The sequence below is a fragment of the Camelus bactrianus genome, chromosome 23 (genome assembly GCF_048773025.1).
Source record: "Camelus bactrianus isolate YW-2024 breed Bactrian camel chromosome 23, ASM4877302v1, whole genome shotgun sequence".
Lineage (NCBI taxonomy): Eukaryota > Metazoa > Chordata > Mammalia > Artiodactyla > Camelidae > Camelus > Camelus bactrianus.
This window is the reverse complement of record NC_133561.1, coordinates 3453689-3481526: the sequence shown is the minus strand read 5'-3', so window position 1 is coordinate 3481526 and position 27838 is coordinate 3453689. Positions and strand designations below refer to the sequence as shown.

Below are 27838 nucleotides of genomic sequence, written 5' to 3'. Positions count from 1 at the left end.
TCTACCACTGTATTAGACATACCTATGAGAACACAGGCAGCGCCAGAACACAGGCATGAGGAAAAGGCTGCAGGTCTGTGTAAAGAGGGTCCCTATAGACAAAAGCTTATCAAATGCAAAAGTGCCCTTAAGAATACACCTTTTTTTTTTTTTCAGAGCATGGAGGACACTGACTGAGTTAGGATTCTTCGGCCTAAGTTTCTGATTTAAGAACAGTTAAACTGTTCACATAAGCTAGAGATCACAAAGACGGGCTGATAAAAATGGAAAGTCAGTAGCAAAGACGGGTTTGTTCCTAAGAGAAATTTTTCTAGCTAAAGAGAAATTTCAAAGAAAACAAGGTTTCCTAAAAGACGTGTTGAAAACTACTAACAAGCAGAACTGTTAGATCAAAGAGTCACTGAATGTGGAGATGTAAACCCTTAAAAAGACGAGCGTCAGCGTCAGTGCCGCGAGGAAAGAGCTCAGCAATTCTTTCATGTGGATTTTGCTTCGTGCATTAATTTCAGGGAAGACACTGTATCCCTGTTTAAAAAAAAGCACCTGCACCACATACAGCTTATACTCCAGCATCTCCCCACGTGGTCCCGACTCTCACTGGGGGAAGCACCGTAACAGTGAGATCTGTTACGGGAACTGGGGCCAGGCCATCACCCTTGGCTGGGAAGCAAGAAAGACAGCAAAGGGTGATGACTGCCGTCAGTCTGGGAATCTAACAGGGAGAGCGTCAAGATGGAAGTGCTGGCACCTCACTCTCCGACTGGCAGCTGAAGCAGACATTACCAGGAACACACCCGTGGGAAGATGCCGGACCCCACCAGCACCCAGGGGAACTGCCATCACCGTAGGGAGACACTATCGACCCTGCTCACAGCAGTGTTTACATTTGTGGGGCCCTTCACATGAAATGACTCCCCAGTGCTCTAAAACGTGCTGTTTTCAAAAAATCAGTGTAATGCCTTTGCAAAAAGTCTACACAGCAACAGATAAGATAAAGAGAATTACCTACGAGAGCCAGCCGCACCAAGCTACACTTCGGCAGTGCATTTCCGCCTACCAGCTAAAACTTAGCTAATAATAACTTATCTCTGAAGATATTTATGACCTAAGTTATTTGGGACAAAGAGAAACGTCTCCATTAAAAAGTAAATGAGAAACATGCCAAATACCGTACTTAGTGTAATAGTCCCAATCTTAGCATAAACCAAGTTTACCCTGAGCAACACATTTTCTACTGGATCAAGCAGTTATCAAAAATACACCAATACTCTGAAAAATAAACAATTCATTCAAAAAATAAACCAATATTCAAAAAATAAACCAATATTCTGAGAATTGCAAAGAGCATTTTAACTAATTTCCCAGCGTCTATTCCTTGCCCGTTGTTTAGTAAATTTATGACAATAATCCTGCCACTCACTCCCCCACCACTACCCCACCAAAGACGATTTTAGGAATGGTCAGGCCCACGTCAACCTGGGCCACCAGGACCCAATATTCTGGGGGATTCTGGGGAAGAAACTTTCTGGCTCTAAAGGGAGTGCCATGCAAAGCCAGTGTCTGTCATCCCCAGAGTGATGAGCAAGGAAGCAGAGTTGCAGGTGATCTGACAGCCATCCTACTACCACAAGGAAGCTCAGCCTTCTGATGACACAGCTACCGTGGGTGGCTGAGCCGGGATGCAGAAAAAATCCAGACCTTTGCTGACCTACTTTCCTGACTTCTCTAATATGAACCATCAAGTTTTCTTACAATTTAAATTGGTTTTATATTTGTACTCTAAAGCACCCCAATTTACACATTTTGTTTCACAAGTCCTATTACTACATAAGAATGTCATCCATGTTCATTTAAACGTTAGCAGAAAGAAATGTATCCTGCTTTAAATGATGCACGTATCAGACTCGTAAGTAAATAGGTTTTATTTACAATTAAGTAAGAATATTCCAATAACTTTCTTTAATAATTCTAGACATTTTCCCTTTAATATTGGTCAGTAAAGCAGAAAATTTTAAAATTTAAAAACACCAAACTCTCAGTTTGCCATAAAATTTTAGTTATAGAGCAGCATTACTTTTTTCCCCAAAATTGCATATATTTATTAAAGACAAAAATTTAAACTTGGAGAAGCAAAGGGAGAAGATAAAGAATCATTCTTAATCCCACTACCCAGAGTCACTCATAGTCCATATTTTGGTGTATTTTCTTCTAGTGTCTTTACTGTGTATTTTTGCATGCATTTACATACATTGTATATACTTCTTCCTTTTTTAAAAAATGAGCATGGGATCTACAAATTTTGTAAACTCAAAAATACACAGTGTCCTGACACTGCTGTTCTCCGCTGTTTACTGCTGCTATTCCAATGCTATACAGTAGCGTTACTTTTTAGAGCATAAAAAATACAACTTGTTAGACCCAAAAATATTAGTCATATTCATGTTATTCAAGTCACAATAAAAAAGAGTACTTGTTAATGCTTTTTACACAGCAGAAATTAGCTTTTAAAAAAATCTTTAGAATTTGCTATCAATGAGCCATTTTCACAGAATACCTGGGTAGAATGGATTAATGGCAACCTACAGAGAGGCCAAGGGTGTTTATTTTAACCATTTATTATGTTTCCAACTTCATCATGCTGGATAAACTGTTAAAATGCAAATGATGATGGTTCTGATGAGTAGTGATTTAAACAATAACAAAAGCAAAAAAGCAAGAAGGTAAAAAAAAGACAGAAGAAAATAACAAACTGAAATGACCAGTTCCTGAAGAACAGGAAAGGCCGAGGGAGGAGGTGAGGAGGAGCACCCTCAGGGTCTGTGTGGGAAGGCAGGGCCCCTCGACACGCACAGATCAGGTGCTGCGTAAGGCAGGCCCACCTGTCATCAAGCCCACATTGGGGAGGGGAGGGGAGAGCTCAGTGGTAGGGTGCATGTCTAGCATGCACGAGGTCCTGGGTTCAATCCCCAGTGCCTCCATTAGAAAAGAAAAAGAAAAGAAAAAGAAAAGGAAAGAAAGGAAAAGAAAAGAAAAGGAAAGAAAAGAAAAAGACCACGTTAGCATGCACTAAAAATTATAGAGAAACCATGTTTCTCGAAGGAATTCAGCCTGCTTTACGAACACATCAGGTCAGCATCCGTCCATGCACATTAGCTGATGTTACGGTAGATATTTTGAAGATTCATTCGTACCATAAATACACTATAGAATAGATTTAAATTGGAACTGAAAAAAAATGCATCCATTTGAGTCTCCAAAGAGACCTTATCTGAGCCCGGAAAGATGTAAACAGACCAACTTTAATACATCCAGGACAACAAAAGATAACATTTTTAATCCGAAAAAGCTCACCAACAACCTAGGATCAGTTCCTGCCCAGGAAAAAACCTGACCACAGCTGAAGTTCAAACAGGCCAGAGGTGCAGCAGGCAGGGCAGGTGGGGCCAGGAACGTGCATGACTTCCTACCTAAAATTAGCCCCATCCAGGTCACCATAGCTGGGCGGGGCTCCTCTATTTTAAGGTGCGCAGCTCCAAATTGCTGAAGAGCATATAATTGCTGGCCAGTTTCTGGAGCTAAGAGTGTCAGCAGACTTTCCACCAAGGCTTTAGAAGGGACAGCTGGTCTCCACAAAGTCCCACGCTGAATCATCACGCTATCCAGGGTCTACGTAAACTGCCAGGGACACCACACACTGGAGATACCCATGGAACGATGACACGAGCATACGGTAAGAAGGAAATAAGCCGGAGGAGTCACCCCTCACTCATCTCCACCACCGTCCCCGCCACGGACACACACACCCAGCCAAGTGGGGGAAACTGACAGAGATCATGACACTGAAGCGTGTTCATCATTTCAGGAAATCACGTAGAACCGGCAGCTGAAACCCTCACAGGTAATGTCACGTGGCCGCTCACCGCCCTCTGAAAGTGCCACCGTCCTGCAGAAAACCCTACAGAGGCGGCACCTTGGGAAACATGTGCATCTGGGGAACATCTGAAGCAAACTGGTGTGGCTCTCATTTCAACAGGCGAGCAATGTTTCCCTAGTGCTTAAAAACGGAGCCAAATTTTCAAAAATGAATGAAAGAAACTGAAAAGGCATGCATCCACCAAAACTAGCAATAACTCTGTCAACAAACAGCAAAGTTAAGCTGTAAGTTCCATGTCCTTAACATACCACTGAAATTTAGGCTGCACGGATACCATCCATGACTCCTACCGTCTCACAGCAAAGACCTGGCATCTATTTCATTCCCGGAACTTGAGACACCAGACAGAGAACACACATTTAACACTAGTATTACCCTGATACGATCATGTCCCGGTATCTACAACAGCAGTTGTTCTGAATTAACAAAACACACGTACCTTCGTTTTCAGAGGCATGACATTTCACTTTCAATACCAAGTCAAAGGTTCTTTCTGGATTTTCCCTAAAAAAAAAAAAAAAGAACTTTGTTACATTTATGTCCCACGACAAATAGTTAAGCATCTCTAATAAAGTTTATATTTTCTTAACCCTAAAAACTACTCTTGTTCTTGTCTCTATTCCATGTAATGCTATAACCGCAATGTAGAAGAAATAAAAGTGTTTTCCTAGTTCAGCCACTTAAGAGTGCTGAGTCTTAGAAGTTTTGAGACTTAGGGAAAAACACTGAATCTCTGAACCTGTCTTCTCACCTATAAAGTGCCTTGTCTGCTTCGCAGAATAACTGTGAGGATCACAAATCAAATAATATAAATGGAAGCACTTTATAAAGTATTAAGAGCTGCATGAATATAAAGCATTGCCTATCTTACTGAATCAAAATTGTAAAGCCAGTACGTTCCTGAGTGTCCCTAACTGTCCCTACCAGCAGAGCTTGACAGCACGCTCTCAGGCTTCCTTCAAAGGACTTGCAGTACAGAGGTTAATGAACACCTGGTTCCACCTGCCCTGTCCTCGACCACCCACCTTAGAACACTTACAATGCTCCTTAAACGTGATACTCTGCATATGCTTTTATTGAGGTGTAATTACAGTACATAAGCATGTTCAAAGTACCAAACTATACATTGCTCCAAGGCCAACCAAAAAACAAAAAAAGCCCTATGTTATGTCAGTTACCTTCAGGGAAACTGAACATCTGCCTCAGTATTAGATTTTCCCACTAGGAGCGGTAAGGTTACTTTGCTTCATTCATAAGTTATCAATGTCTTTGCTAACTTGTCACGTGTTCAACGTATTCTTTGGTTTAAATTCAAAAAGCGAATTGAAACCTATTGAGACGTTTTTCAAAAACATAGTTCTGGTTTTTTTTTAAAGAAAAAAACAGTTCTGTTTTAATCTCTTTCTGCCAAAAGATAAAAGATCAAGCAAAGTCTGATACCACAATGTCCATGTGACCAAAGTGTTAATATATTTCAGTAATTCCTCCAGGACATCTTAGTGTCTGTGTACATGGGCTGTTTTTAGTATGTACTTCCTTCAAGAAACTAATGCCAGCTTTGGCTTCTAAATAACACTCTTTTAAAAAAATTATTACAAGAATCTAGAAACATAGGAAGTGACAAGCCATATAAACTGATTTGCAAATATACTTTTCCTCAGCGCTCCCACTAGTTAACTTGTTTCAAAGAAAATGATCTGGATTCAGGTGACCTCCTCCCTGATAATTCAGTTAACGTCAAAAGGTGTACTTTCTAAGTTACATACCTGCCCCCTCCGCAGCCTGCCCCCCACCGCCAAGATGTCAAACACCGAAAAAACAATTCTAGCTTACAAAATTTTCCTATTTGCCTAATATCCTTTAGAACCTCTCTTAGGTGTAAAAATTAAATACTGATTCCATGATAGTGGGGAATTTTAAAGGCCTTTCACACTAGTATAAACACACCGGATATTCATTATTTTAGTAATGAATTCATGGGGGGTGACACTCATTGTTTTACACTCTGGGGTGTGAAGCAGGGGCAGGGGAAGAAAGAATTCTTTGCAAACTAAGTTTCTGGGGGAAAAAAATATAAAACTCATGCCTCTACCATCCCCAAAACCAAATCACTACACATCCACGTAGCTTTTTACCTAACTAATGACCTGAAGAAGACCCGCCCTGCGGGATGCTTGAGCAAACACACCAGAACGCTCCCCACTGGGTACCGTTCTGCGGGCTCCGGCGCCCAGATAATCCCTCTAATTTCACAGGAAGAGAAAGAGCAGGAAAGCCCGGGACCCGCTGACAGACGCGCTTCCAGGGGAAACGGCCGGTTTCACGGCAGGAACACAGCCGCGACGAGAAGCGCCCGGCCCGCACGTCGGACGCTCGCGGCCCGGGACGCGCCGGCCCCCGCCCCGGCCGCCCGGCCCCGCCAGCCCCGCAGGCCTGCGGCCTAGGCCTCCTCCGGGCCGGCGCCGGGCCGAGGGCCGGGCCGGGCAGGGGCCGCCGCCGCCGCCGCCGCCGCCGCCCGCCGCCCGCCGCGCGCCGCGCGCACTCACTTGGTCCTGCAGTCCATGGTTACATGTCGCGGCGGGGCCGCTCCGCGCGCCCCCGGCCCGGCCCGGCCCGCCCACGCCGGCCGCCGCGGGCACCGAGTCACAGCGGCGGCCGCCGGCCCGTCGGCTGCGCCCGGGCTCCCGCCCCGCCCCGCCCCCGCGCCTCTGTGACAGCGCCGCCGCCCCCGCCGTCCCGCCGCCGCCGCCGTCGCCCCCCCCCCCCCCCCGCGCGCCGGGCCGCTCAGTTCCTGCACCTTCGGCGAACCAGGAAGTCCCCGAGCGGGGCCGGGCGCGCGGGGCCGCCTCACCTGGGCCGCACTGCCCGCGGGCCGGAGCCGGGGGAGGGGGGTGGAGGCGGGGGCGGGGGGCCGCGGGGACTGGGGGGCCGGGGGGCGCGGGGGCCGCCCGATGGCCCGCGGGCCGCTTTGCAACCGGAACGCCAGGTGCCCCGGGGTGCTGAGCGCCGGACCCGCCGGCTACTCTCCCCGGGGCCAGTCAGGGCTGCAAACCACCCCGCCGCCGCCACCTCCCCGCCACCACCCACCTCCGGAAAGCAGAGTCACTGACAAAGCACCTCGCCCCGCAGGACTCCCCGCCCCGTGTGCACCCACCCGGAATCCGAGCGTTCATCGATAGCGTTTGCTGGAAGCTTCGCGGTGGGTTTGGGGCGTTTCACTCCATTTCACACTGCAAAATCCGAGCTCCAGGAGACGCTCCTGCTCCCCCTCCCTCCGGCTGGGCCCGGTGACCGCTTGGAAATCCAGAGCCGCCCCCTCCTGATTAAGGAATGTTCAGACGTGTGCACCTGCCAAATAGGCCTGTCAAGGAGCAAAATATCTTGCCTGCACACATGGGACACGGACCTCCCTGTACCACGGGCTGCAGCGCGGCCCGGGACTCCCTTGGGGACACATTCAGGCAGTGACAGGCCTCGTGGATTGGGAGCCCACGAGCTCAGAGGGCGAGGAGAGCAGGGAGCCAGAGGGGCTAAGATAGAGCTAAAGTGCACAGAGCCCTTAGTTCAGGGCACACAGCTTATAGGCAGCGTCTCAGTACTTGGGGTAACTCTACTGGGTGAGTACTTTGATCAGCATTTTATAGACGAAGAAACAGGCCAAGCCAACCCAGTGGGCAGTGGTAACGCTGAACTTCAGAGGGAGGCCACCTAATGCTGAGTTGACCTCTACCTTATACCGCCTCCCTCCCTGATCTGCTGCCTCTTATCTAGGATCTACTAAGAGAAGAGGAAAAGCCTCAGGATGGACATTCGAAAGGTCAGGTCGTCCAGGGCTGGGCTGCAGAGATCTTCCGCAGAAGACTTACCACCCTTGACACATGGCCTCGGTGGATTTTATCCAAATAGGGGTTGCTTCAGAGTTTATTCATGCAAAAGGTAAGAGATGAGAGGAAACCGAATGTGGTATGAAGAGTGTGAGTCATGAGACATAAAAGTCAAACAAGATGTCTTGGGAGTTAAATAAAGAATTTAGAATCAAGAACCTAAAATTAAACTCAATTATACCCATCTTAAACGTTCTTGCCAAAGATGGTTGTTACCTGGTCAACAAAACAAGACATATTGCATCGCCACAGACCTAACAGTCAAAAATGATGTCAGGACACAATGGAGGATAAAAAAAATTTAGCATTATGTGTTGTCATAGCTTGACTTGGGGTGACATACAACTTCAGTTTCTCAGTTCCTACATTTGTAAAATGGGAATTATTACTTGTACATTACATGAACAATATGATGTTCAAGTTTAAAAGTGCTACCAATTTGTGTGATCTTTTGAGAAATCATTATGTGGATTTCAGTTTCACTATGAGGTAAAATATACCACATCATTTTTTCCCCAAATAAAACTCTTTTCTACCTAAGAAGTTACCATAGTCCAAAGCCTTGAAAAAAATCTGTAAACTGAAAAAACCACTTCTGCTCCAAGTGTCACTAAATGTCTGAAACTTCCCCTTTCATAATTAATTCTTCTCCAAAGAAAGGAACCAAAGGAAAAGAAAAGAAAAGAAAGCCAGCCAGCCAGCCAGCCTACCTAGGATGCCTGCTTCAGGAGTTTTTAATTTGTGCTGAAGAAATATTAACACAGCTGTTTTCCCCAACCATTCATTGGGATTTAAGTGGCAGTCATACCCCTGCATAATATATATATATATATATATATTTTTTTTTTTCCGTTTAAGTACATGAGAGGGAAATACTACACATGTACATACAAATCTTTTTAAACCAGCTTTTAGGTTGACCATAGTAAGAGGTTTATCTGTCTATTCTGTATTCTGATATTACTGAGCTAAAAGGAATAGAAACACAGATGAACACAATTTGCCTGATTTGTTTAAAATTACTGAAAAAAGAATTTTGTATACAGTTATCTTGGTGAGATGTTTATTGAAACCAGTAGTAAAATTTCAGCAGTACTCTCTTCTGGTAGAACTTCTAACATGACTGGTAGAGAAGTCTAAAAGGGCAAGCCTTCAGTTTGGTATTAAAGTCTCCCAAGATCATATTTCAGGAAAATTTTCTGCTTGACAATTGATATTAACATTTTTCAGGACTGCAGTAGTCAAAGGCTTTGGTCTATATTGTTCTCAAAGAACATCGTCTATAAGCTAGTAATCTTTTAAAATGTTTTGAGCATATTTTAACTTGTTTTGTGTGTATATATTCTGCAGCTTTGGGTAAGTGCTCTAAAAATATGTCCTTGATCAAATTTTATGGTTGTGTGGTTGACATCTTCCATTACTGGATTTGCATCTGCTTGACACAATTCGATTAATGGGAGAGAAGAATTAAAATCTCCCAATAGGATGGTAGATTGGTCTTACCTCAGTTTGTAGTTCTTTCATTTTTTGCTTTCTAGAGTTTGGGGCTGTGTTAACATATGCAAACCGGTTCATAATTATTACATCTGTCTGGTAGACGTATCATTGTTGTGACTGTCTTAAACTCCAGCAGTGCTTTTGCCTTAGTATCTAAACAGCTTTCTTTTGATTAGCATTTACCTAGTATTAGTGTACCTCCCTTCATCCTCTTACATCAAACCTTTGCAAGTCATTAGATTTATCTAAGAAATGTTAATTGTGACTTTAATCTCGTCTGATAATCACTGACTCTTAGATCCCACATTTAGACCATTGCAGGTATTATAATTGTTGACAAATTTGAATTTATTTCTACTCTCTAATGTTGTACTTCCCATTTGTTTTCTCCAGATCTGTGTCGGTTTTTTTTTTCTCTCACCTCTGCCTTCTTTAAGGTTGATTTTTTTTTTTTTAATGCATCCTCGTCTCTTCGATTCTAGTTTGGAAGTTATGTGCTCCGTTCCTATTCAGTTAGTGATTATCCTAGAAATTTTAACAGGCAAATTTATCTGATTAAATCCAGAGTTTAGCAGTATGTCAACCCTTCTGCCAAACAATACAAGAACCTGTCAGAACCCTCCCAGACTACAATACATCATTGATGTTGTTGTAGGCCATCGATGTTTGTTTAGATTCACCCAGAAGTTTACAGCTTATTTTGTTCTTCGTTCTTGTTTGAGTCCCAGATCGCCCATCTGTGATTGCCCTCCTTCTGCCTAAAACACATGCCGTGGCTGCTGACTGGTTCTCTCACTTTCTGTTTGGATGAAGAATGTATGCATTTCATTCCCATTCTTGCAAAATGATAAAGACTTCCAAATTGTATATTTTCAATGTCATTACACCGTCTTCTAGCATCTCTAGTTACAATTTTGAAAGTAATCTGAAGTGTGATCTGCCTTTTCTCTCTGCTTTTAAGATTTTTCATTTGTATTTAGTCTTCTGGATTCACAGTGAAGCACTGACGTGAAGATTTTGTGTGTGTGCTTAACTGCCTGAGTTTTTTTTTTAATTGAAATATAGTTGGTTTACAACGTCAGTGTGTTAATTTCTGGTGTACTGCATGGTGACTCAGTTATACACACATACATATATATATTCCTTTTCATATTCTTTTTTGTTATTGGCTATTACAAGGTATTGAACATATAGTCGGTATACACTGGTATACAGTCAGACCTTGCTGTTCATTCACTTTATACATAGTAGTTAGTATCTGCAAATCCCAGCCTCCCGACTTACCCTCCACTCCCCCTCCCTGGCCCCGTAACCACAAGTCTGTTCTCTATGTCTGTGAGTCTGTTTCTGTTTTGTAAATAAGTTCCCTTGTCTCATTTGTTTAGATTCCACATATGAGCGACAACATTTGGTATTTTTCTTTCTCTTTTTGGCTTACTTCACTTAGCATGACAATCGAGATGAAGTTTCTGTTTTATTCCATCCTCCTTGGTTCCTTTGGTTTTCTTGACTCTACGGGTGATTTTCGTCGGTTCTGGGAGATGCTGCACCCACGCCTTCTCCTCCTTCCTTCGGGATCTCTGATCACACACAGGTTCTCTGCCTTCCTTACTACTCTCTTCACATGTCTTTCACAGTTTCTTTTTCTTTCTTTTTCTAGGCTGAATTCTGGATAATTTCATAAATATCTCCTTTTCCTTAATTCTTTCTCTGGCTTTGTCTCACCTTCAGTTAAGTCAGCCATTTAGTTTTCAGCTTGTATTACTTTTCTCTCTGACGGGTGGCCTACTGGACCTCCCACGTTAGGAAGGGCCTTACTTCTGCTCCGGCCACACTAACAAGTCCACAAGCTCATGCAGTGTAACAAACCCCCTCTGGATGAAAGGTGGCTCTGGTGGCTACCTTCCTTGTTCCTCACCCCCACCCCCGAGTATTGCTCACTTCCTTGACTGCCCTCAAATGCCTTTAATAATTTTCAAAATCTTTCACTCTAAATCTTTCATTAATTTCAGTCGAAGTGTTGACTAGACATCATGATTGATTAGTTTTGATTATACGATCATGTAAAAATGAACTAATAAACAGCTTTTTATCCACCTAGTAATCCACCTTCCTCAGCCCGTCTGCAGAGGGTCCCTGACTTACCCATCCTTATGTGTTAGGGGTGTGGGGAAATGTGAGTTCAGGCCCTTAGTGAGCCAACTGTGTTGCTTCCCAATGTATAATAGTAACTGCAAAGGTAACCCCTGGGCCCCCAGCCCCCACTCACACCCCATATCCATGAGGAAACATGCCTTCGACGGAAATGAAGAGACTCTGATACCCAGGAGTGCCTTCCCTGACAGCTCGTCCCCCTTTGGAGTGGGAAGCAGTATTGTCACCTCTAGGATGGTACTTTCAAAAATAACCCCTGTAATAATGCTTCAAATTTAATACAACTTAACTAGGCTCATGTAGGCTGTGAGCTTCACCAATTAATATCAAGGTTTTGAGTTCCAAACAGTTAGCTTAGAAACGAGCTTTTAGACACAGCCCTCTGGTGAGCTACAGTCAGCGTGCGTCCAAGTCAGGTAATCCCAGAGGCGCGCCCTGCGCTGCCGCCTGTTACTGCCTCCCTGGAGAAATTCAGCAATAGTGGCACCACCTTCGTTTGTTGTGGAAGAAAAATCCTTTATATAAAGTATTTAACAAGCCAAATTTCTTGACATCTTTAGAAAACCATCTTGAAAATATTTCAGGAGGACCTGCTTTTTAAGGCCAACTCAGAGTGTTGTTAAAAAGAACATTCTCTAAGTATGTTATTCTTTTTATCCCCAGCAGCACTATCATGAATTTGACTCTAAAGGTAAAATTCTCCTTCAAAGTGACATATGAAGTACTTTTAAAATAGAGAGAGAGAGATGGGAAGATTTGGGAGCAATATCTTTCCACACTCCCTTGAGTGGCTCTCACACCGCATAGCCTACACAGTTAGCATTCTATATTAATTTGAAAGCCAACTTCAAGAAAAGAAGTTGTCTTAAGGGAAAAAAAAAAAAGAAGGAAAAAAGTTGTCTTCCAATTTGGAGACAAAGGGCTCGGGTCATTCCTAATATCTTTATTACCAAATCTAAACATATCCCAATATTTATAAAATGCAAATGGGAAATGACAGTATTTGTTTCTTCTGCTGTTAAATCTTTGGTGAAAAAGATAGTAAAATTCTCAACAATAACACAGCAAAGATATTCTCTCCCCTCCCCGCCTTCCTGTTTCAAGTGATTTACCCCAAATTATAAAATCAGATTCTCTTACCTCCAACCGACCTCTTTTGGTCCACTTGTACCTTCGTGCCTCAATCTGCCAGACATTGGAAAACTCAAAACAGTCCTTGGAGTTAAGGAAAAAAAGAATATTGGAAGCAAAGTATCAGCAACAGACTGTGATCAGAGGAGATGGAGTCTCTTCGTGACTCAGGAGCCGCACTCGGGTCGCCAGAAACCCAGAAGTGTTTGTGTAACCCTGTGGCACTGCGTGGGAAAGGCTCTCCTGACCCCACCCACCAGATACTCCACACAAAGCAAGCCATCTGCATTGTCTGGCGGCTCTGCTAACGCCCATTTAATCCTCCCCGAGCCTGAGTAGTCACAGCCAGTGAGTGATGGCATTAGAATTTACTGGAAGGACACACAAGTGCATCTGAGGTGGTGGTAATAGTTCAACAGTGTACGTGTGACTGGGGCATTATGCTGCACGCCGCAGACTGACACGTTGTAACTGACTATTCTTTAGTACATAACTAACTAAATAAAATACCTTGAAATTAAAAAAAAAAAAAGTTCAACAAAATCAGTATCCCCTCTAAGAAGCCCTAATCCTGATCTAAATAATCCAGACACATTCCTGAACAGCAAGTTCTCCTTTCCTAAAATGCAAGGAGACAACTAGGCAAACAGTCCATGCATTTATATCTGATCCATTCTAGGGAGAAAAAGAAAAATGCTACATGCCAGCGGAAAGAACTCCGTCAAGTATCAGGTCAGAAGGGCTAGTTCCACGGCAGAAGTTCATTGAAATGATCAACAGAGGTTCAGAACTCTGAAATGTTTGACCCCTTTCCTTACTGGTGTAAGTAAGGACAAGACACAGATAAGCTAGGACGGAGAGGTCTCTCCCAGGCTTCAAAATACAGATGTCTTTCTTATCTTTGTGTCGTTTCTGATGCCGCAGATTCAGGACACCGGCAGGTTCCTGGTAAGACCACCTCAGCTTGCAGTCCTCGCTGGGAAGGAGGGGACAGCGAACGGCTTATGAAGCTGATCGGGGCCTTCTTAGGTTGGTGGGAATTTTGCTTCCTTTGCAAAGAGGACTCAGTGCACAATTCCAGCAGCCTTTTCCTATCCTCTTGAGACAGGATGGCTGAGCTTGGTAGGAATGGAGGAGGGACCAGGACCCATGGCCCAACCCCATCGCCTGCTCTCCCTGTGCCAGCGTGGGCCAGCGGCGCTGCACAGCCACCTCCTGGACGTCCCTTCACCTCCCCTGGGTTGAACTGTGGATCAGAAACATAGGACACTAGTAGGTGCCCTGTGCAAGGTAACTATGCTGTGTTCTCACCACAGTACCTTAATAAACTACCAAATAGATGCCAGTAATCCCTGTTCCATGATGACACAAGGCCATGATCCCCACACGACCCATTTATTTCCCTCTCTGATTTTTAACACATCTTCCTCTTCCCCTTTAAACAAGCAGGTATGAATTCTTAAGCCATGCCTGCTTGAATTCAGGAGGAGAGGCCTAAGATTAGAATTAGAAGGAAGGTTTTAAATCAAGTGACCTATGACTGAGTTCAAAACAACTCACTCCAGCAAGCCAGCTGGCAAAACGACTTCCAATTCATGAAAGCGGGGGGAAAAAAAGCCTTCCCATTTGAGTCACTCGACCATTTCACGCACAAAGACTTTGTGTACGTACCAGAAAGACAAGCCTTTCCACATTTGCATGTATCCTTTTTATAGTTGTTGTGATTTTGCCAGGTGCTTTATGACCATTTTTTATTAGCTGGGTCTCTCCATAGTCCTGTGAGGTATAGATTAGAAGGTAAAGCAGGTCCTGTACAGGATGAGGCAGGAAGCAAACTCTCCAGGGACATCTTACTCCAGGAAAGCCTGTGTGAAAGAACGCACTTTCCCCTGCTTGCCGGAGGCACCAGGAAATAGAAGTCAGCCTGGAAAATACTGCTGAGCCATTTTTAAAAGCAAATTTCTTTATAAAGCGCACATATTTCTTCTCTCTCTCTCTCTCATTTGCTTAACTTCAGCCGGTCTATATTTCAGTTCAAACATAGGATCATATAGCAAATCCCTCCCTGATATCTTTCCATACCTAAATTATAAGCAGGATTAAGTGTTTTTGTGGTCATACCTTTCTTTAAAAGCCCTTTGGACAAGCTGTAGGATAATCAAAAGCGTTTCTATAACAAACTGAGTTACACAGAGCTAAAATACGCTGAAAGCCTTGTTACTACTCCGTCATTTTATAGATAATGAAAGCTAAACTTGAACCTTTCTTAGTGTAATTTGTTCATAGACAAACAAGGTCCTTAGGGAACGTCTTGGTCTAGAAACTGGGTTTCCTGGTTCTCAAAGATAAAAAAGCAAAACGAAAGTTTAATTCTCTGTAACCATCAAAATCCAAAATAGACCTTAGGATTCCTATTATTTTAAGATTGTATATTTGCTGTATGAGTCTCCATTCAACACAAGGCTTTTGACTTACTACATTAAAATTACGTATTAGAAAAAAAATTCTGCAGTGAGAATTTTCTATGTGAGGTGGGAACCTATGGAAAAAAAACACAGCCAGTGGAGGTGAGCTGTCTTACGTTGCGAAGCTGGGTGTCACAGGAGATGGGGACTCGGAAGAGCTGCCTGGGAGGCTGCAACTGGTGATCATCTGATGGTGGGCTGGGCCGGAGGCCCCCTGAACTCGTATCTCCTCTCGAGCATCCACTGGGCTTCCTGCTCCTCGTCCGGCTCCAGGCTCTGCTCTCTCCTGAGGTGCGGCCACCACTGTGCTGTCCAGTCTTGCCCACTTCCTTTAAGTGAGCAAAGCCCGTCGAGATGCTGTCCTTTTGCTTTAAGCTGGCTTGTACCTGCCCCGCGTGCGACGCCCCTCCCGGAGGGCTCTGTGCGTCCTGGCTCCGAGCTGACTTAGTTGGAGTATGTGATGCGTGTTCTCTCGCTGGTTACAAGGCACTGCTCTTTGGTGACGTTCGGATTCTTTGCCTAAGCTTGTATCATTTTTATCACTAGGGACCATGCGATTCCTGCCCTCATAGAGCTTACGGTCTAATTAATAGACATGTAAGTGCATCAATAATAAAATTTCTGATAGTAATGCGCACTAAGAAGGAAATAAACAGAACGTTGAGGTGATGATGGGTGGAGGGCCAGGTCAGCTGGGATGGCCAAGGCCAGCCTCGCTCAGGTCGGGACGTCTGAGCCGCAGATCCAGGAGGGAGGCTTCCTGGCCAAGAGAACAGGTGATCAGAGTCCCTGAAGTCCCTGAAGACCAGTGTGGCACATTTCAGGAAAACCAGGGTGGCTGGTGAGAGTAGTGAGAGAGAAAGTCAGAGGGGTCGGCAGGGGCCAGATGGCAAAGGGGTTCTGCAAGTCATGGTAAAGCCTGTGAATTGTGTTCTCCTCTCAGTGAAGCTACTAAAGGAATACAGGCACAGGAGGCAGCTCTCCATCCGGCCGCTGCTACAACCCACGGCAGAAGCCGGGCTCTGCTTTCCTGCTGCACTGAGAACGGTAAGTCGTCAGATTTCAAAGGCTTGTAGCTCTGAGCTTTGGGGCCATTTGGTGAGGGACAGAAGGAATGTGATGGTCTAGGGTGAGGAAGGAACCCCAAATTCTGCTTCAAACATTGAAAGGTTGAAGCCTGTCAAACACCGGGATGCACAGGGGGTCTAGGCAGATCTTGCTCAGGAGAACCAGCCCACACTGCCAGCCCATGACCTTGGGCTGTCACCGTCACACCATCACAATACCCAGGCATTGGAGGCAGCCAACTCAAGCGGAGGGGTGTCCTTTCGGCCCCTGTATAGAGATGACCCACATGCTCGGAGCCCAGGGATTGGTTAAAATTTCAGACTCAGGTTAGTGGCTTCTTCATCTTCTCTGGACTTTTTTCATGATTCCTTGCCCCAGAAGACCCTGTGCAAAAGTGAAAAATACAGTCCAATTATTTTGATGATAAGTGACAGAAAGCTTAAAACACAGAGCAAGAAAAGCTGGCATAAATTCAGCAGGAGAGGAAGGGAGCCGTGGCCTGGCACTCACCAGGAAGCTGTGTCACCTCCCTGCTGCCCCACATTCTGTGGCACTGAGTCGGCCCCGCAGGTGGAGCCGGGCAGCCTCCTGGCCCAGGCCAGGCTCTTGGGGATCACAGGACCTATGGAATCAGCACAGGATCTGTGGAAGTGACTCGTAGGATGACCCGCCACATGTCCTGAAATCAGTCCTTCAGTGCTAGGAACCGAAGGGTAGGCGTCCCCACACTGTACCCGATGCCCCTGTTCCAGAGGGTTCCTGTCGGAAGCCCAGAGTGGGTGGGAGCCCAGCCCTCGGACTCGGTGTGCCCGGGGCTGTCGGGTGAGACTCGGGCCTGTGCTGACTAACCTGTTAGGACAAAAGCTGCTTGGGCTGAGATTCTCCGTGTAGTTTGTCTGCCAAACATAGAATCAGGTTCCTGCGGTGTGCTTATAAACACAGTATTAAATGCTACCAGATGCTACCAGGAGGCTTTGCAGCACCCATGAAAGGAGGCAGCAGTATTTCAGTGGCAATCTCACTATATCTCTGGTCCCTGCTTCCAGTGAAGGAATTCAGAGCATAAAAATACAGTAACGTTGACATGGCAGAAATTCTCTGACAACGACGACGACCCCAGACCCCCACGCATTACCGTACCACGTAGCACAGCAGCCCCTGCCGCCCTGCTCTGCAAAGGCCAGCCCATGAATTTGGTTTCTGCCCCCAGACTTACTCACTCTGGAATCTAGGTAGGCACAAACCTGGCCTTTTTAGGCCCTGATTACTAGTCTCCCTAATTTCTCAGGACAGTCATGATGCATCAGCCAGAAAGTCTGAGAAGAAAGAATGCGACAGAGAAGTGGGGTTTGCAGTTCATCGATGTGCGCGTTGCTGTTTTCAGAGACAGCTGTCAGGCACCCCCACAATGAGGTTTCGACTTCGACATACATGTAGAGAAACCCATGGGCCACCTCTCATGATGCAAGCTTTTTAGCTTTTTATTCAATGGCTTGTAAGGTTTTTAAAAAGTTTTTTCTCCTTCCTTTGTCCGCTTTTCAGAAAGAAGTGTAATGAGGGTCCGTCGCAGCTTAATATTTAACTAAATACTTTAATTTCCCAGTGTAATTACCCAGTAATGCTCCCTTTTACACCAGAAAATATCACGGCTTTGTACGGTGAGTTCTGTGGTCTTCTTGCATATAGTTGCCTATTACTTGAACTGAAAAACGAAAAAAATGTGCTGAGAGACTTATTACGTATTTTGAATATATTTTTCCTTCCATCTTCACAACTGAGTGAGGCCAGTTTTTCTCCCTCTCTTACAGACTGGACTCAGAAAAAGAACTTCCCCGAAGTTACGCAAATGGGCTTCCAACCCAAATCCTTCTGGATCCTAAGCCATTAGAACACAGGATTTTACGAGGTGCAGCACAGTGAGACTAAAGAAGCAAGCCAGATGGTATCAGAAATCAAGAAATGAATTCCCTAAATGTCAAAAACCTAGCCAGCGCTCTAAATTCCTCACCCACTTTGTAAACAGGACACCCAGCAGCTCAGCTACGCCCCGTGAGCGACTGTAACCAGCAGTCTCCACAGCACACCTGTTGCAGGCACAAAACGTTGCCTCATATCAATTCCCAGACAACGGTGCCACCTGTCACTGTCCTGAGCAGCATTTCTCCTCAGGTGACGCGAGCCTGGTCCTTACAGCCTGCTCCTTGCTGCGACAGTCACATCTTACTTTGGCTTCTGACACGGATGTAAGCACTGTCAGCACTGTTCTTCTTCCATCTTTCATACCTGCTTATCCATCCCATCTGAGGCACCCCTCTTCTCCCTCCTGCCCTACCGTCAAGGTCCAGCTCAGGTCCTGCCTCCTTTACGAAAACTCCTCCCACTGGTTCTGGTCCACAAGAATGTCTCCCTTCTGTGTCCCCATGGCACTTTCAGCCAGTTTCCAGCTGCTGAGTATTTAACTACTCTTAGCTCTTTTTCACATGTGATCATTTAAGCGCTTCCGACTATAAACACCACAAGGGTAGGAACTGCAGTTTCTGCTTTGTGTGTGTGCAGGCCTTCTCTAATACCCCCCAGAATGTGGGGGCCACTTGGTTTTCAGTAAGTATTTACTGATTGCCTGATACAATGATGCCATGACCACCAGGGAGAGAAGAGAAGAGGGATTAACTGCACATTATTGTTATTCTAGAAGTCTCAAGATTCTAGATGTTACTATTCTCAGGCTGGGTCCATCTGCAAAACTATTGTTTCCATAAGATTTTGATAGAAAAAAGACATTTGCCTCAATATATAAAATTATGCTTGAAGGAATGAAAAAGCTGAAAGAAAATGAAAAATACATCCAACATGAGTAAATAGGTCTGTGAAAAGTTTAAATGGCTTCGAATGTGAGTCCTTGAGAAATTATATTATCCCCAACAATTGGAGGGAGGGGAGGGGAGGGGATGAGGGAGGCTCCCTGGCAGGTGGGGCTCCCCCCGGGGCGTGGTCTAGCACGAGGCTCGGTCCCTCCCACACTCTGCCTCCCACCTCCTGAGATTTACCAATCCTCCTGCCTGCTTCAGTTCTTCCTCTAGTCAATAATGACACAGGCTTCTGAGGGCTTGTTTCCCTGGCTCCCAGGCATTTAAAGACCATGGTGGCTGTGAACTGCCTGGATTTAGGATTTGTTTTTAGAGAACAATAAAATTTGGTTTGCAAAATGCTCTTTCTGCGTTTCCACAAAGCAGGGAATGAATTGCCACCTCGCACAACCGCACAACCGCGGGGCATCCCGGCGCTGCTCCGCCTCACCCCAGAGCCCCCGCCCTGGGACGTGGCAGGACGGGGCGGGGCGGGGCGGGGAGGAGCGCCTCCCGCGTCAGAGGCGGGACCCCCGCGCTTCCCGGGCTGCCTGCCTCTTCCAGGCGGGCTAATGAAACATCCTCTCCTGTCACAGGGTCCTCGGAGCTTGCAGCCCGCCCCCCCTCGTGGTTTCTCAGGACAATCATGAGTTATGGGCAGAGGAGCCGAGCTCTGACGTTCAGGACCTCAGGACCCTACGCAACCCTCAAGGGAACTTTGACCAATGCGACCACTGACAGTTTGTGCCTGCACATAGATGGTGCTTTGTTTCTGAGGCACAAAAGCCTTCCTGCCCTTGCCGCCCAGTGTGTGGGAAGACTGCTTTCTCTTCAGCACTTCACTGCGCAGACTCTCCTCTCCCTCTGCAGGGACATCTCAGCCTTGCTCCCCGCGCAGCACGACTCAGGGACCACGGTCTCTCACCGCGCACTACGGAGCAGGTCCATCGCTTCGCACGCTCCCGGCACACCCGTCACCTCCAGCCGTGGGGTCTGCGCTCCAAACCCTTGTCCACTGGACAGCGTCTGTGAATCTGGTCCATGTTTTTTTAATTCTTACTGTTTATGGAAAAGTAGTCGATTTACAATGTTAGTTTCAGGTGTACAGCAAGGTGATTCAGTTACACACAGAGATACATATATATATGTATTTCAGATTCTTTTCCACTAGCGCTCATTACAAGAAATTGAATACATAGTTATAATATAACAGTAGGTCCTTGTTGGTTATCTATTTCATATGTAGTAATGTGTGTCTGTTAGTCGATCCATGGAGTTTTATATTCACAAATTGACAGGATGAATACAGTCTCATCCCATCCCCAGGCGAGGTAACCATGCACAAACAATGTATCAGACCCCTGGTATGTTCCTGGCAGTTTAAAAAAAAAAAAAAAACCTCTAAAAAGCAGTATTTCTATCACTGCCTGAACTCACACTTTCTGGGCTGAAAATTACCAATGGTCAAAAAACAAAATTCAGCCGAGTAAATGTGAAGATCCAGTTGACTTTATTTGATGATTCATGAATGGGAAGGCACCCCATCTAGCAGCCAGACGGGTCCTCCCAGGGGCTGTACGCACAGAAGGTCTTTACTGGAAGAAGGGTGGGGCAAAGGAGCCATTAGGAAAAGAAAGAAAAAAAAGCATTATTTTTAGGTCAGAACATCTTTTTGAAAGAAAGAGAAAGCAAGGGTTTTTGCAAGCAAACTGCCTCTTGCAGGAAGGGGGCCCACGGGTGGAGAGGGCCCCCGTGACAGATTACAGATTCCTTCATTGGTGCTGACCAGAAAATTCCAGACTGATTGATTAAGACTTCATTTTTGCGGAAGATTGGAAACTGCAATTAAGTCTTGGTTTGCTGTCCTGGCAGGGGCAGTGACTCCAGCTTGGGCCTCTCATTTCTGATTTAACACAACTTAAATGTTAACTTGTTTTTTTCTCCTAAATGATATGTTAGCATCTACTAATTGTCAAATGTTTTTGTGGAAAGTTTTTTACAGATTAATTATTTTGAAAAACTAGCTATGGTATTGAATAGCCTACACAGAGAATGTGGAAAAGCTTTTGAGGCTTTGGAAATTGACCTGAATCATTTGTGAATACCACTCATCTCATCTAGGCTGCCTCAGGCCTCACTTTGCCAGGATCCTGTCTTACAGTCTCGCATTTCTACCAAGACTTTGCCTTCAGATCAGTTCACAGGGATATTGGCTTCATTACCATGATGTTAGATTCTCAGGATGTACAGCATAATTTATGTGGATCAGTGTGGCTTCAGCCTCCCCTCTAAGCCTCTAAGAAGATGGTAAATATAGAAACAGGTGGCAAGACTTCCTCTTTGGGATATGACACATCTTCAAGACTGGAGACTTCTTTTCCTTTTTTTTTTTTTTTTAGTTTTCTTTTTTGTTGAAGTGTAGTTGATTTACAGTGTTAGTTTCAGAGACAGTTCTTTTTTTCCTTTCTTTAGTTCAGCCACATCAGTGCATATAACACTCTGCAAAATACTAAGTCCTCAGCCAGTGTCAGCAAACTGGAAGCACAGTCATTTAGTTTAGGTTTTAAGTATAAGGATGTGAAAGACGGGTCCTTAAAAGACACTCATTAAATTCACATATTGGCAACTTATCCCTCAGTCAAGAGCCCAGAGGCAACAAAAACACCCAAGCAAATAAAACCATGGCCCTTCCCACCCTGCAGTATTTCAGCCCCAAAGGCAAACAGCTCAAGTTGTTTAAAACTCTTCTGTTTCAACACTATGCGTTTGTTTGGAAGTTCAGGGAGGGTCATGGCTGTACTCCCCACCAGGATTACAGAGCAGGCGGGTTCCCAGTTGCTGACTCGGGGAAGGAGAGAGTCCTGTAGAGTCAGTGCCTTGAAAAGAGCAGTCAGCTTCAGTGAGAAAGCTGGAGGAGGTACTGCAAGGAGGGAGTCGGGGAAAAACCACCTTGGGTCTCCTGTTGTGCTTCCCTGGGGTGGGATCCAGCAAAACGCCAGGTGGCCCAAGACCCGAGTTGACGTCACCTGTCTGAGTCGGTCTCCCAGGGCAAGAAGCAGAGTGAAGGGTGGAGAACTGATCTGGAGGGGAAAACAGAAGCTATTCAGCCCCTCGCCCAGTTCGTATTTTCACACCCACTGAACCACCTCCTATCCTGAGCTGCAGTGTACTGCAGTGGGAACAGCACACTCGCTTGTCTAACTCACCCTCTTCGTCAGCCGGCATGGAGGCAGGGCCCCAGGGGGAAAGGTACGGGGCAAACGTCTTCCTGTTGGTGTGCGTACTCACGCTGCACCTTCAAGCCCTCAGACGGGCTAGTCTACGACTTGTCCTTTTGGATTCTGCATCCTCATGTCCTGCAGGCTTCCTCTGCATCACCTGAAGAATGTCGAACATCATGCTGTCCTCTAATCTAGCCTGTACTTTCTCACTTTGGGGCCTTCTTAGGTAACAACTGTAAAAAATTAATAAACAGGACCATCGATTAAATAGAATGTGGAGCCCAGAAGCGGAAGCTCTCACGCCCTGTGGCAGCAGCAGAGCCCAACAGGAAGAAGACAGGCGCCCCTCCGGGCTAAGGATTCAGCCAGTGACAAGCCACGACCTCTGTTCACACGGCCCTCCCGCCTTCCCTTCCCTCTATCAAAGAGTTCTCCTCATTTTTGCTAGGGACTTGCACGTGGCGCACTATGGTTGCAGATTTCCATTATCCGCTGATCCCAAATATACCCGCGTTTGCTGGAGAAATAACTGGAGGTTTAAGTCAACACAGTCACCTAACACGGAATCATACTGAATCACCAGGCTGGTCACTAACATTGGAGTCCGTATTCTTCTCAGTGGAAGCGACACTCTCTGTAGTGCTCTCGTGGCTGCCCTGAGAAAATGAGACGCTCCCTGTCCCCTCCCTCAGATGCCATTTAAACATGAAGAAAGAATAAAAATATATCATCTCCACTCCCTCCCTAAACCCTACAGCAATGATTGCAAAGAGGACAAATGGTGCCCACGCACACACATACACCCTCTCCTGGGAAAAATATATGCCAGCATACCAAAAAAAAAAAAAAAAAAAAAAAAAAAAAAAAAAATCTTGGAAATGAAGGGAACTGACAGCTAGCCAGAGAAAGCTGAAATCTCAACCTCTACGTCCAAAGGATGCAAGTCAGTTCCCAGGACAGGTTCGTGGAAACACAAAGGGGTAAGAGGTGACGGGCACCTCTGAAAGCAGGTGAGGCTGACGAGAACAAGGCTATTTGAAAGTCTTTTAAAAATGGCATTTTGACTCTGCTCTCCCCCACCCCGTGCCACAAGGCAAACACGCTTTCTCAAAGAGAAGACACAGTCCCTCCCCGGGACAACTGAGGCGCAGAGGCGCTGAGACTCAGGTGCAGCAGGGGGAGCTGGTGCCTGGGTTGGGGGCGGGGAGAGGGGAGACTGCAGTCTTAGGAGGAGGGTTAAAAAAGGCTGACATGTTGAACGTGCAAACTCCAGCTCCTTTTCCCCAAAACCTCAGCCGCCAGGGTATATAACCTCCAAGCAGAAATGAAAAGACTCTTCTCTAGGAAAGTTCACTAGCCCGAGGGAGATGAACCACATACAGATACTGACTCTTCTGAGGCTCACGAAACAGCCTGATGGTAAAGCCCACCAGCGGACAAGCTCCATCTGAGCCCGCAGAGCTTCCAATCAGCTTTTTAGTGCCTTGTTCTTAGTAATAATAATTGCTTAGCAAAGGATCATGAACATTTGCAGAAAGTCTCCAACATAAAAGGCAGAAACAGTATAAATGAAAGAATGGAACAAAGAGGGAACAGGGAAAAAATTGTTAAGACATGTAATTATTAGACAAGTTATCAAGTTTCTGAAACAAAAATTAGATACTATTTTTAAAAAGGGACATTCAGAGAATAAGAAAGAGCTCTTGAAAGCAAACAACAGCAAAAGTAAAGTGAAAAAGTAATCAATAAAAGGATTGGAAGAAAAAATTGAGAAAATACCCCTAACCAGCATGAAGAGTCAGCAACAGAAAGAGAAAGAGAATAGACAAGGAACGGAGACTGTCAAGACAGGAAGTCCAACGTCTGACAGAGAGAACAAAGAGATAAAGAGAGGATGTCACCAAAGAAATAGAACGAGAAAATTTCCTGGAACGAAAGGATGTGAGGTTCAGAACTGAAAGGGCCCCTCCCAGTTCACTGAGGAGAAAGAGGCTGATTTCACACGACCATGAGGATGCAGAACACCAGGGTCAACGTGGAGATTTTAAAAGCATCCAGGAATCAAAAAACAAAAGAACAAAAAACAAATAAACAAAAAACCAAATCCCATAAAAAGGCCAGGATCCTCCCTTCAGCATCCCTGAAGCTGGAGGACAATGGAAAGGTACCTTCAAAACTCCCTGGAAATGGTTCCTACTCTAAAATGTTATACATCACCAAGCTGCCGGCCAAGTACGAAAAGAGAACAAAGACATTTTCAGAAACGCAAGGTCTTAAAGTTGACCCCCACACACCCACCTTCAGAAAGCTACTAGAGAACGTGCCCCACTGACTGGAGTAGCCGAGAAAGGGGGGGCCAGGTGATCTGGGGAACGAGGGGCGCAGCATGGGGGGACGTTAAAGGAATTCCCAGAGTGACGGTGGCAGAGATCGCAAGGCAGCAGCCGTGGGCAGGCAGAGAAGGGCCAGCTTGGAGAGGGCAGCGCCTCCGACCGCGGCGTGTCTGCGGGTGGCGCGACCGAACACGTGCTCGGCATCACTGGTCACAAAGAAGCGCAAACTGACACCACAGAGGTGTCACAATACAGCTACCACGAGGCTAAACTTATGAAAGGTTGGACACTGCTCAGTCCTGGAAAAGACCTGAACGCCGGGACCTCACGGCACTGAGAACGCGAAGGGAACGTGGCACACGCAGCCCCTTCGGAAAGCTCCTTGGCAGCATCTGCTAGCGCACAGCGTACACACAACCAACACCCTGAGACACAGAAACTCCACTTCCAGGCGTTCCCCCCCGAGAGACCGGCCCACTGTCCACCAAAGACGCGTCCGGGAACGTTCGCAGCAGCTTCACCCGCAAGAGCGAACGCCCGGAAACAACCCAAACGTCAGCGCACAGGAGCCGGCCTAGCGCGACCCCGGCGCATTCGTGCGATGGGAGCCTCCTAGCAACACAGAGACTCCACCACGGCCGAGCCCAGCGACAAGGCCAATCTCACAGGCGTCATGCTGAGCAAGAGAATGCAGATTCGAGAAAATTCTCTCTGATTCCCTTCCCGTGGACAGAGAAATCCACTCCGTGGAGATGGAACTGTGAAGAGAGGGAGTCGCGACTGGGACGGGGCAGGAGGAAACCGTCTGCAGGGCTGGACACGGTCTCATCTGGAGGGACTTGGCGGCCGCGTGGGAGTGCGTGCGCGCAGAAATTCACTCACCTCTGCTCTTAATTATTCATGCCCTGTGCCGTCTGTAAATAACACCTCGGTACAAAGGCTGAGATGATCACCAGAGAAGCAATACACAAAGCGAGAAGTGGGTGATCACTTCGCTTTCTCTACAGTTTGGAGCCCAGAAGCCTGGTTGGACGTTTGGATTTTGTTCTAAAATTTTGGGATTTTCTCCACATCTCTTTCCTGGATCCATTGTAAGTCTGGACCGATGTCTCAAAACTCTTAACATATGCAGATTAACAGGATTTTGTATTTCTTTTAAGTAGCCAGTTGCGCTAGAGGTGCTTGTTAATCAGATTCAATTTTATTCTTGTGTATCTTAATTTTTTTGTTTGATTGGTAAATATTCTGCACACAACAAAATGTTATTAGCCTAAAATATTTATAAAGATTCAAAATTTTTTTCAACTGGGAAACAATGGGGGGTTTTATGCAGGGGAGTGGTGTAAACTAATACTATGAGAAAAGTGTCTGGCTTCAGGGTGGGGTTTATTGCAAATGGGAAGAGCAGAAACCACAGGACCAGTTAGAAAGCCACTGTAACAATGCAGGCCTCTTTTCAAAAATTTAGAAGTTGTGGTAATTCCAGTAAAGATGTGGCTGACTGTCCCTTTATTTTATCTATAAAAAACAAAAAGAATTTCATGAACATTTAATACTATAAACAAAATTAGAAGAGAAAGCTTGAACTATTATATAGTACAAAATATTTTAAATACTTTGGAAGCAATCCTGTTCCCATAACTAATGTGCTGTTATAAAGAATTACTTAATTTTGAAAGTATGTTCTTGAAAGACTTTGGGCAACAATGTGTCCAGTAGTTCACATACATGCAATACTTGGCCCATACTATGACTTCAATAAATATTTACTAAGTTAAAAAAAAAAGACTATCACATATACATGCTTTTCTAACTACAAAGCTACTGCTTTCTACACCCCAAGTTGTCATGCAGAGGTTCACAACTGAAGTTAGGGGAAGAGCTCAGTTTGTAGTGACAGATGTTTTCCAGAATTGTCAGAGCCGCTTAAAGGTGGAAAGGCCTAATAGTTGGTTACAAAAGTATGAACATACAAAAATCAGTAAGGAGGAACCCTTGGTCCATAGTCCACACACAGTTTGTTTTCTGTTCACAACAGGTTTAGCCTTAATTCACACGAAACAGGATGAGGTGGGGTTGGGGGAGCGTGAGAGACTTCCAGAGCAGAACATCAGGGTTCAAAGAGGCACCTTTTGGGAAATTGCTCACCTTAAGGATTAAGCTCCCCCAGCCGGTCAGGAAGGGGCCAGTGAATGGTGGGGGTGTTGGTACAATTCTGGGAGACACCATATGGGGCAGACAGAACACTGCTAGCCCTAGGCTGAGACAATTTCTGCAACCCTCCACCGAACTGCTCCGGTTTCCAAGAGAGTGAGTTTCAACTTTCCAGACCAAGGTTACTGCCGAGCAGAAGTGCAGGTGACCGAGTCCAGGCAAGGCATATGCATACTGAACCCAAAGATTTATTGTCACTACCACTTAGGCAGCGTTTCCAGTCTCCTAGAAGCACTGAAGCATGCGGGCTTTCTTTCACCCTTTTTTCCATAACTTGAATTCTTTCCTTCATGATTTAACATTTTGTCTGCAGCACGTGCCTCTCACGGACTGACACCCCTGTAAAGACTTTCTTTCAACAGGTAGCCAACTAAACCATGTGCTGCTCTGTTTCTAACAACAAGTTGCTTCATTGGCGTGTATCTTTTCTCTTTTTTCCCCCTGCCCTGTTGAGATATAATTGACGTATAACACCGTGTGAGTTTAAGGTGTTTACTGTGTTGATATGATGCATTTCTATATTGTAAAATGATTACCACTATAGCATTAGCTAACGTAAGTACTATTTCTTTTTGTGATGAAAACATTTAAGATCTACTCTCCTAGTAATTTTCAAGTATATAATACAGTATTATTAACCATAATTATATATAGTCAATTATGTGGAATATAAATATTATTATGTAACAATACACTGTTATTAATGATAAGCCATACTGCACGTTGGATCCCCAGAACTGATTCCTCTTATAACTGGAAGCTTGTGCCCTTTGACCAACATCCGTTTCCCCCACCCCAGCCCCTGGTTACTCCCATTTTACTCTGTTCCTACAAGTTTGGCTTTTTTGGATTCCACACACAAGTGAGATCCTACAGTCTTTGTCTTCCTGTCGGACTTACCTCACTTAGCATAATGCCCTCAAGGTCCTGTCCTTGTAAATGGCAGGACTTCCTTCTTTCTCAGGACTGAATAATATTCCATTGTATATACATGCAACATCTTCTCTATCCATTCATCTGTAGACAGACACTTAGGTTGTTCCCTATCTTGGCTATTAATAATGTTGCAATTGTGTCTTTTGTCATTTTAA

The 27838-nt window shown here is 45.4% G+C and overlaps 1 protein-coding gene across 4 annotated transcripts in view; it reads right to left on the bottom strand.

Moving 5' to 3' along the window:
* The window catches only part of DENND1B (DENN domain containing 1B), a 213106-nt gene extending 200146 nt beyond the window's left edge, over positions 1-12960 (bottom strand). Inside the window, exons 1-2 of one of the 4 annotated variants that reach the window (XM_045517634.2) lie at positions 12610-12960; positions 4374-4438 (exon numbers count right to left, since the gene is read on the bottom strand). In XM_045517634.2, coding sequence (XP_045373590.2) covers positions 4374-4438; positions 12610-12665 — 121 coding nt within the window. In that variant the 5' untranslated portion in view covers positions 12666-12960. Of the gene's footprint in view, positions 1-4373; positions 4439-6480; positions 6627-12609 lie in introns of those variants that run through there. The other 3 variants (XM_010956286.3, XM_010956287.3, XM_074351588.1) reach the window with 3 other exon arrangements.
* Positions 12961-27838: the final 14878 nt, after the last annotated feature.